General features: G+C 55.7%; 1 protein-coding gene across 1 annotated transcript; it reads left to right on the top strand.

The window, feature by feature from the left end:
* The first annotated feature begins 173 nt into the window (after window positions 1-173).
* On the top strand, window positions 174-8,885 carry CCDC43 (coiled-coil domain containing 43). The gene is made up of 5 exons (XM_032711191.1): window positions 174-419; window positions 3,691-3,778; window positions 5,568-5,706; window positions 6,316-6,374; window positions 7,477-8,885. Exons 1-5 carry the CDS (start codon window positions 195-197, stop codon window positions 7,662-7,664), a joined length of 699 nt encoding a protein of 232 aa, XP_032567082.1. The 5' UTR covers window positions 174-194; the 3' UTR covers window positions 7,665-8,885.
* The last annotated feature ends 1,326 nt before the right edge of the window (window positions 8,886-10,211 follow it).

The raw sequence follows: 10,211 nt of genomic DNA, 5'->3' as shown, positions 1-10,211 counted from the left end.
CCGCCGCTGCCCGGGGGGAGGAGGAGCCGTGCGGGGGCACCGGGGGCACTCGGAATCACCCCCCGGTCCCGCCGCTCCCGCTCGGGCACCGACCCCGACCCCCGACCCCCGGCCCCGTCGCTCCCGCCGCTCCCGCCGCCACAACTCTGTCCCCCTGCGGCCGCCGTACCCCCCCACCCCTCCGCAGGCCCAAGATGGCGGCGCCCGGCGGGGCGGCCGCGGCCCCGATCCCGAACCAGATCCCGAACCAGATCCCGATCCCGGCCCCGCCGCCGTTCCCGGCCTGGCTCGCGGCGCGGCTGGACGCGCTGGGGCTGGACCGCGCTGTGTACGGCGCCTACATCGAGGGGCTGCTGCGGGAGGAGGAGAACGACGAGGAGCGGCTGGAGGCGCTGCGGGCCGTGCTCGCCGCCTGCCTGGTGAGGGACGGGGGAACCGGTGGGGACTGGGGCAGAGGGGCCTCGCCGGGGCTCCCACACGACCCGGGAGGTGACGCCGGCGGGGCTCCGTGGGGTCCGGCGGGAGACGGGGTGGGGCCAGGCGGGGTCGCTCCCGCGGAGCCCTGGGGTGGATCAGCCCCTTCCTGGGGTGCATAACCCCCTTCCCGGGATGGATCAGCCCCTTCCCGGCTGGATCACCCCATTCCCGGGATGGATAATCCTCTTCCCGGCTAGGTCACCCCATTCCCGGGATGGATAATCCCCTTCCCGGCTGGATCACCCCCTTCCCGAGGAGGGACGCACCTCCGTGGGCCTTTCTGTCCCCTCCCCGGGACCCTTGTGGTGTTTTGGGTGGGTTGTGGGTGGCTGGTTTGTGCCAGCTCGGGGCCGGTGGAAGCTCTGGCAGCGATCCCCGTTATTTGTGTGCAGGGCTCGGGGGTCACTCCCGGGAGAGCCCTGGCGTGGTTTGAGATGACTTTTAAGGGTAAATCCCCTGGCGAGGCTCTGGGAGGGTGTTGGGAGCTGCTCCCGTTCCCCACAGCACGTGGTGTCTGCCAGGACGGGCAGGAACAGCCGCGGTGGAGCTCAGGGCTTGTCTTTGCCCCTGGCACATTCCTGGGACAGAGCCAGGGGAGTGCAGGAAGGGATTTCTCTTCCACAGTCCTCTCCTGGATGATTTTTGCAGTGTCTCGGGGTGTTTCATAAAGGGATGTTTCAGAGTGTGAGATGTTAATTAGTGAGTGGTGCTGCTGTTGGTAACAGTCTGCTGATTTCCTTCCAAAATACCAGTGTGGGAGCACAAAACCCAAGGGGGCTTGGTCATTAAGATCAGGTTTTTGTTATCACAGGTTACAGTGTCACCTCGTTCGTGCTGTTCACTGGCTGTGCCATTTCAGGCAGGTTTTCTAGAGGTCAGAGCACCCTCAGTGCCTTTGCCACCCCCCCAGGGCTGTACACCAGCAGTGAGCTCCTTCCTGCCAGTGGAACTGGCAGTGCAGCTTTGAGCCTAAAACAGCAGGAGAAGCAAACAGTGTTAGGGACAGAGCCAGATGTCTTTGGAAAGTGCTGTTCTGGAGTAGCCAAGGTTAATTAACGTCTCTTTAATTACCAGACTTGCTTCACTCCATCACCAAAGTCCCCTGTCTGACCCTTGCCAGGCCTGGGAGTGTCCTGGCTGAGCTGAGGCCCTTTCCTGACATTCTGGGTTTGTGCTGTTTTCCCTTTTCTCCCCAGTCCTGAGTTCCCATCAAGTCCAGGGCCGTCTGTGCCCTCTCACTGTCCCATCACAGCCTGTTCCTTCTCCTCCTTTGCTCCTTTGCAGTTTCCAGCTCAGTTTAATTTTTCTGCAATTCCTGTAAAACATTTTAGTCTGTTGAACGCTCAGACTTTGTAATTACTCTTTTTATTATGTTCTTTTTCCCCCCCCTTTTCTTTATTTGTAGATTCTCTGCTTATTTCTCTATTGACTTGTGAAACAATCTTTTATTTGGTGAATTGGGGCCTTTCTTGCCAAGTCTTTTCTCTTAGTTCTGTACACAAATTCCAGGTGATTTTTTTGTTCATTTGTTTGTTTTTCTTTGTTCATTTGTTTGTTTTTCACAACCATTATGAAAGTGAAGCTCAGGTGACATCTGGACTCGTGTCTGTGGTTCCACAGTTCTGACCATGCCTTGCACTAGTTCATGAGTTTATTCAAATGTCACCATTTCTAATCAAGGAATTTAAAATTGGGTTCTGTTTCTGTCCAGTTCTTTTCTTCAAACCAGACAGAACCTGGCTCACTTGTATTTTCCATGGTTATTTTTTCTCTGTATTCACTGAACTCCAAACCAACCTCATTTGTGCCGGTCGCTGCCGTTTCGTTGTGAATCTTCATTTCCCTCCATTTCCCTTCCCATTCCTGTATCTTGGCAATCACTTCCCTGATTTCCTTCCTCCTGCCCACTGAGACAGGTGCCCAGGGAATGTGTCTCTCCCAGCTCTCTCTCCAGGCTTAATATAAATTTCCTTATCATTCTGCCAGCCTTGATTCCTGTGGGCTGGTATTCCCTGCACCCAGGGGAGCCCATCCATTCACAGGATCCTTCTGCCATGAGTGTTCCTGGCACTTAAAAACCCTCCTGTCTTAGAATCGTGGAGTCATGGAATGGTTTGGGTTGGGAGGGACCTGAAAACTCATCCAGTGCCACCCCCTGCCACGGGCAGGGACACCTTCCACCAGCCCAGGTTGCTCCAAGCCCCGTCCAGCCTGGCCTTGGACACTTCCAGGGATGGGCAGCCAAACCGTGCTGGTTTTCCCTCTCTTCCCGTGCCTTGCTGTGTGCCAGGGCTGGGAGGGTCCCCCTGACTGCCCCTGAGGTGCTGTTTCCCTGCACATCATCCTTGTTGCTCATCCCAGTGCGTGTTCCTGGCAGGATCCTGGTGTCACTCCCGGTGGGAGTGGGGTTGGTGGGTTCTCCCAGACCTAAAAACCCACCTGCTCTGAGCAGAAGTTCTTTTCTAGACAGAGTTCATCAGGCTTTTGGCCTCTTGGAGCTTTTGGCATGGGCAGGGGGAGGGCTTTGCCTGGCCAGGGTTTGGTAGCAGGGGCACAGGGGTGACTTCTGTGAGAAGCTGCTGGAAACTTCCCCCCTGTCCAGCTGTCTCTGAGACACCTGGTGCCTCTGGAATGACAGAGGAAAGAAGAGGGGAAAAGCCATCTGTGATGCTCAGTAATGAAGAACAGTGTGGGTGCCCCTGCTGCCACCACTGGGTCGTGTCTGGTGCTCCAGGCAGGCCAGGGGACCACACTGTCCCTGCTGCTGACAGGGGATGGTCTGTTGGTGCCACCACAGCGGTGTCAGCTCCGTCCTGGCCCTGACCCACAACTTATCCAGAGTCATTTATTCCCTTCCGTGGGCATGGAGGTGACATTGAGTCGCTTCCCTGTGGCCTTGCTCAGGAAGAGAGAGGACTCTGGGTGGTAGATTTTGGGAGCAGAGATCCCCAAGTGCCTCCTTGTACCTGTGCCTGTGGCACCAGCACAGCCCCGTCATGAACCCCGCGCGTGTTGGAGCTGTTGGTGTGCAGAGGGACCGGTCCTGGTGTGATTGTGTCACCTCAGGGTAACCAGAGTCCTGTGGGTGTGTTTAATGAGCAGATTTGGGGTGAAAAGCTGTGTCCTGAGCTCACTGCTGAAGCTTCAAATTCTTTGCAGCTGGTACTTCTCCTGTCTGACTCCAAGACTGAGGAATCTCGTTTCCCTCACTAGGAAGAAGATCTCTTGAATGATGTGTGCAGGGAGGTCGTGGAGAAGTGGTCTGACTCTCAGGTTGTTGATGCCAAAGAAGAAAAAGAAGGTACTGTGCTCTCAGGGTGCCTTGGGGTGCTGACCTGTCCCTCATTCCATCACTGCTCAGTTACTGCTCCATCCTGAGGTACGGAATGGGAAGGAGCAGTTCCACTTTGGGCTGTCCCTGCTGCTCTTTGGGTTCATCTCCCTGCAGGGGAAAAGCTCTTTTTTGTTTATTTTTTCTTTTTTTTTTCCCTGTAGGGGGGGTTGGAATGCCATGGTCATTAAGGTCCAACCTGAACCATTCTGGGATTTTTTTCAGGAATCTTTCCCAGCACACCCAGGGCTGTCTCTGCTCAGCACTGACACTGCAGCTGCACTCTAGGGGGAGATGCAGCAATTATGGCATAAAACACCTGTCTGCTCCAGTTTATACCAGTCTGGAAAGCAGCTGGTTTGGACAGGCAGCTGGAGAGCTGGGCTGTCCCTGCTGCTGACCCCAGGAAAACACCCCTGTTTCCATTTCCAACCTCTTCCCTTAAAACTCCCTTTTTACCATAAGTGCTTGTTGGAGGAAGCTCTGTGAGGCTGCTGCTGAACCATCACTGCTCCTTCCCCACCTGTGGGTACAGTCCCACTGTTCCTGTGTCCCCTGAGTCCGTCCCTGGTCCCTGAGCAGGAGCCCTGTGCTGGAAGGATTTGCTGGTTCAAGCACACTGGGATCAGTGAGTGACATTCCAGCAGCAGGGACCTGACCCGAGCCTGGGACAAGGGAACATCCCTTTGGGCTAAATCCTGTTTTTTGTTTGCTTTGCATTTTGCTGTCACTCCTGGTTGCAAACAGCACATTGTCAGTGCCCAATGTCACCCGGGAGTGGCTCTGACAGTGACCAAGCCCAGCATCCCCCTCTCCCTCACCCCCTGGACACGGCAGCTCCACCACGCAGCAGCTCAGTGGCTTTCCCCAAAAATTCTTGGCCTGACCTTGCCTTTCCATGCATCAAATAAAATAAATTCCTGCTGGGGACAAGTGACTGGGATCGCTGGAGCTGCTGCTGGGCTCCTCCTGCTCCTGCCAATGCTCACCCACAGGGATTTTTCTTGTCACAGAAGGGCACCAAAGTGTGTCTGAGTTCATGGAATTCAAGGGTTTAATTATTTCACTGGGGTTCCATGAAAGGATAAATCACCACTGAAGTCTGTGTTCTACTCAGAACAGCAGAACCCTGAGCATAAGTGATTGACAGACTAAAAAATGATTTGGTGTCAAAACTTGGAGGTCATTTTAGGAAATGGGCAGCAGAATTTCAGTGTTAAAGGTAAATCAGCTGTTGGTCTCTCCTGGTTGGGAGCAAAGGGAGAGCACAGCACTGATCCCTCACTTTGGGTTTCCAGAATTTTCTCATTGGTGGGGTTTTAAATATGTACTTAAATAAACTTATTAAGCTGCTTTGAAGTGGAAGAGAATGTGATTTGGAGTCAAATGGATTTTCACTAGGCAGAGCCTGAGTGATTCCAGTTTCATTGTGAAACTTCCCTCACTCCAGGAAAAACAGTGTCTGCTCCAGGAATACCAGTGTGTGCTGGTGGCTGGGCACAGCACAGGGAATTCCCCTCACAGGGAGAAGCCGTTGTCACGTCACTGTGTCACTCCCTCACTGGCCCAAACAAGTCCCATTGCGGCTCCCCAGCAGCTTGTGAGAGGAGGGGGTGTTTTTGGGTGAGAGCTCTCCCTCTGGGTGGTGTGTTTGTCCCACAGGACACGCTGGGGCTGCAGAGGGAGGAGGCAGCGATGGCCCCAGGGCTCAGGGCTGTGTCTGCAGCACGGGCTGACACTGTCACTCCTCTCCTGCCAGATGAGGTCCAGGCCATTGCCAGCATGATGGAGAAGCAGGCCAGGATCGTGGTGAAGCCCAAGGAGGTCTCCTCCCAGGAGGAGAAGCAGAGGAAGGCTGCTCTCCTGGCCCAGTATGCCAATGTGACCGACGAGGAGGAATATCCTTCCCTGTGCCGGCTGAGACTCGGGGCTTTGGGGGACAATGTCTGCTCTAAACCTCCTGCAGCAGCAACACCTCCCTGGCTTTGCAGGGTCTGGTGGGGAGAGCTGGGGAAAGTTGCCAGTCTTCCTTCTCTGTGGTAAAATAACTTCTATGGACAAAGCATGAAAGCTCCCAGTTTGTGGAGTGCTGGGAGCAGATGCTCCTTGGAGGGTGTTTCTCCCACCAACATGTGGCTGTGAAGGTTTGCCCAGCCCAGGGGTGGCAGGAGACCCCCTGTTCCTCTGTGAGATGGTGCTGAGTTTATCTCTTGCTTTCTGAGGAGAAATCTCCTGAAAAAATCCTTTACAGAGTGTGTGGAGTGGGAGGGTTTGGAGGTAACTCTTGGTGGTGCTGAGGAGGGAACTCTTCCCTGTACAGCAGAGTACAGGGAGGGAATTGTACCCAGCCCTGGAGCAGCAGGAGCTGAGCGTGGGAGTTGTGCCTTCCTGGTCTGTGTGAGTTCAGCTGCTCCCTCCTGCCTTGATAAGTTGTTATTTGAGGTGTTTGGAGTGGTGTGACTGTGGAGAGGCACAGGTTGATGTGCCTGTTTCCTTAATTCTCTCACCGGTGGGGACGAACAGGATGGACCGACTGGGACAGCAGTAAACATTGGATCTGAAAAATGTATCCTTTGAACTCCTGGTGACTTGGGCTGTTTGGCAGGCAGGCAGCCCCCATGGGGAGCTTCCCATCCTTCCTTCCCTGTGCTCATCTCCCTGTTTCTTTAGGGCCACCTTTCCAGCTTGGGGATTGGTTTTTCTCTGTGTAGCCCGACCTTGCAGTGATAGTGACACTGCCCTGTCAGACGGTTCTCCTTCCTCTCCCCTATTCCTTCCTTCCCTCTTCCACCTCCCTGCAGCTTCACAGAACAAGGACAATTCTCCCAGAAGCTCAGATTAATGTTAACTGGTGTCCAGAGAGGGAAATCACACCAGGAATGAGGCTCCTCAGGCCATGGCACAGCTCCAGGTGGGCAGGACCAGGGGTCCTGTGTCCATCTCAGGATGGTGACTTGGGACAGTCCTGGAGCTCCCAGCTGGCAAGTCTAAGATGGAAGCAGGTTTTATCACATAATTAAATATGAAACATAAATTATTCTTGTCGGTACATTAGGGACAGATATGGATCTGTCTGCACATACATGCCTGTACACACATGTATGTGTGTGTTAGAACATGTCTCACAGCTGCAGTGAATCCACTCAAGGCTCTACCCTGCGTGTTTTCTTCCTCTCAGGTTTGTAGAGGTTTGACACATTTTTTTACACATTCAGCCTTAAGAACCAGGAGACACTTTCATTTTTCTTGGAAAAAATTGTACAATCATTAAGGTTGGAAAAACCCTCTGAGATCATCCAGTCCAGCCATCCCCCAGCACTGCCAAGGCCACATTCAGACAGCTTTTAAATCCCTCCAGGGATGAGGACTCCACCACTGCCCTGGGCAGCTGTGCCAGGGCTGGACAGCCCCTTCCATGAAGGAATTTTCCCAATATCCAACCCCAGCTCCCTTAGCTGCTCCAGGTGCTCCAGACCCTTCCTTCTCACGGAGTCTGCGATTATTCTACCTGGCTTTTCTATCTGGAAAAACAGATCCCTTTTCCTTTCTCCATTCCTCATTCCCCGATTCCTTACCTGCCTGGTGAGGAAGCAGAAGTGGGAGTTGGCAGGTGAAGGGGGAGGTAGAATAAACTTGGCCGGAGCGTTGTCGGCCCTTAACTCCCCCAGCGCTGTTCCGGAACACCAACGTGGAGGATGTGCTGAACGCCAGGAAGCTGGAGCGGGAGCTGCTGCGGGATGAGTTCCAGAGGAAAAAAGAGCAGGATAAACTGCAGAGGGAGAAGGACAAACTGGCCAAGCAGGAGCGGAAGGAGAAGGAGAAGAAGCGGACACAGAAGGGCGAGCGGAAGCGGTAGCTGGTGATTCCCAGCTGGACTCTCAAGGGATAAAAATAATTCTGAATACGGTGTGTGTTTAAAAAGCAGCAGGAATTGTGGGCACGTGGCTGGGAGTGGTTCTTGGGAAGTGTTTCCTTTTTATTTGGCTTTTTTGGGGTTTGTTACATAGCAGAAAAGAAACTCTGAACAGCTCCTGGAGCCGTGTGCCCTGTGCTAGTGGTGTCAGTGTCCCCGTTGGTGCTCGTGGCCAGTGTCTGTACCAAAGAAGGGTGATTATGTCCATGGTGTTCAATTGATCCATTTTTACTTCTGATCACCCCAGAGCAGAGCACGGTGGAGGAGTTTGTTCAGGTCAGGACATGCTGCTCCAGGGCAGATGTGGATTTATTTACACAAGCCTTGAAAAACGTCTTTGCAAATCCCTGTGTTTGTGCTGCCAAGAACAACGCTACAGCCCTGCTCAGGCTGGAGCAGGATTGGAGCTGGGCTCAGTGTGGGCAGTGCTGGTCTGCAGCACAGCAATGAAGTGTGTGAACTAGAGATGAGCTGCAGCGACACGACTGCACCACCTGTGGGCTGTGGGTCAGGGAAACGCCCCGTGGGCCGGAGCATCGGCCTCCACAGCAGCAAACCACGCTCCTTACAGGATTTTAAGACTCCAGGTAGCTGGAAAATGGTGCTCCCCAGCTCCCTGATGTTCTGAGGGGGAGAACAGAGACTGTTATTTCCACAGCTCTTGCCAGGGTGAAGCTCTGAGGCTGTCTGGGCACCGAGCAGGGCGAGCCAGGGATGCACTGGAGTCACCAGCCCGTTGCTCTCCCTGGGCACAGCTCCCATCAGGAACCAGGGTCCGAATGCTTTTCTTGCCCCAAAGGGCTTGTCCCTGCTGTTCCAGCCTTTCTTGCAACGGTGTCACCCACCTTGGGAAGGAAAACACTAATCCTGTGAATGGAGGGGAAGGAGGAGCTGCAGCACTTTCAGGGCCCTGTGCCTCGGCCCTGTGCCACATCCTGCTCTGCTGCCCGTTGGCTGCGACGTGCCCTGTGTCCTGTGCTCCTGAACTCCTGAGCTCCTGAACTCCTGTGCTCCTGAGCTCCCAGGGTGCCTGACCCAGCACCTGCTTTTGGCACCGCTCTGACTGCAGGACCGGGCCTCTCCGCATCCCCTGCTGCGCGTGTGACTCTGCAACTGCTTTATCTTTGGACTTGAACAATAAATCTGGTTGGCCAAGACGTGGTTCCTCTGCCTCAGTGCCGTGGCAGTTCATGCTGTGGTGCTCGTGGTGCAGTGCCCTCTGTCCCTGCTGGCCCCTTGCCCAGCAGCAGCATTTCAGAGGCGTCGCCCGTTGCTGCCGTGCTGCAGGTCCTGCTCCATTCACGCCTTGTTTCCCAGGGCTGTGGTGCCCCTTCCACCCTTGCCAGGCACTGTCCCAGCTGTGCCTCTCCCCAGGGCTCGGCTCCCAGCCTGGCCTGGTGCCCTGCGCTGGATCCTGGCTGGATCCCCGTGTTTTGGGTGGCTCAGGCAGCTGTTGAGGGAGGGGTTGTCACTCAGCCCCAGCCCCGTGGGAACGTGGAGCACAAGCCCTGGGCTGAGGCTCTGCCCGCCCGCGGGGCTCAGCCGCTGTTGGTGGCCCGGGCGATCTCACTCCCGCTGGCAGCTCACTTGCCCTGGCAGCAGCAGCTGCCCGCCCTTGCCAGCAGACGTTCTGGAGCTGGGCATCCAGAGCTCTGCCACCTGGCACTGACCTGCCCAGCCCTCGGCTTCCAAGGAAAACACCAGCCCAGGGCTGGAGCTGCCCACCTGCAGGGTCATTGCACAGCTGAGCCTCTCACGGCCTCTTGAGACCTTTGGTTGTGAGGAGGAGCAGCTCCCCATGAGAGGAGCACTGAGGCCCCTCTGTCCAGGAACAGGATACATGTGTGCACATTCCATCGGGTCTGTATGGATGCAAGAAGGGCACAGTCACACACACGGTGGGAACAGGCTCCCACAGCCCAGCAGTTCCCTCTGCAGGTACCGCTGTCCTCTGCACCCTCAGCCAGGCTTAGGCTGGGCTGGGCTGGGCTGGTGTGTCCGGCTGGCCAAGGCCTCGCTCTGCTGTTAGGAAAGGCCCTGTCAGGGACGGGGATCAGGAGCAAGAGGAGGTCCAGCCCTTCAGCTTCCAGCCCTGTCCTGGGGCACCGCAGCCAGGAGCAGCACCATGGCAGCAGCTGGTGGTGTTGGGAACCCCAAGTGAGCTGATGCTTCCCAGCACATGAGGCTGCAGGGCTGCCCCTCCCTGCTCCCCCGGGCTGTTGTCCCCTCTGCCCCCCAGAGTGGCCCCCCCTTCCCACAGTTTGGGCTCCCGGGTAGGCACCGACTCAGCCTCTGGAGCTCGGAGCGCTGCTGCTCCACTAGTGCCCATCCAGGACAGTCAGCAGTGCATGGCTGGCACCAACACATGGGAGTTATTTATAGAGCAGGAATATTCTGGACTCACTCCTAAGAATCCCAGTGCAGATGCTGGAATTGCTGCATCAGCTTTCCCTGGCAATGCAAAGCTGGGAGACAATGAGGCACCTGCAG

The sequence above is a fragment of the Chiroxiphia lanceolata genome, chromosome 26, assembly GCF_009829145.1.
Source record: "Chiroxiphia lanceolata isolate bChiLan1 chromosome 26, bChiLan1.pri, whole genome shotgun sequence".
Lineage (NCBI taxonomy): Eukaryota > Metazoa > Chordata > Aves > Passeriformes > Pipridae > Chiroxiphia > Chiroxiphia lanceolata.
This window is presented reverse-complemented; position numbering and strand designations above follow the sequence as displayed.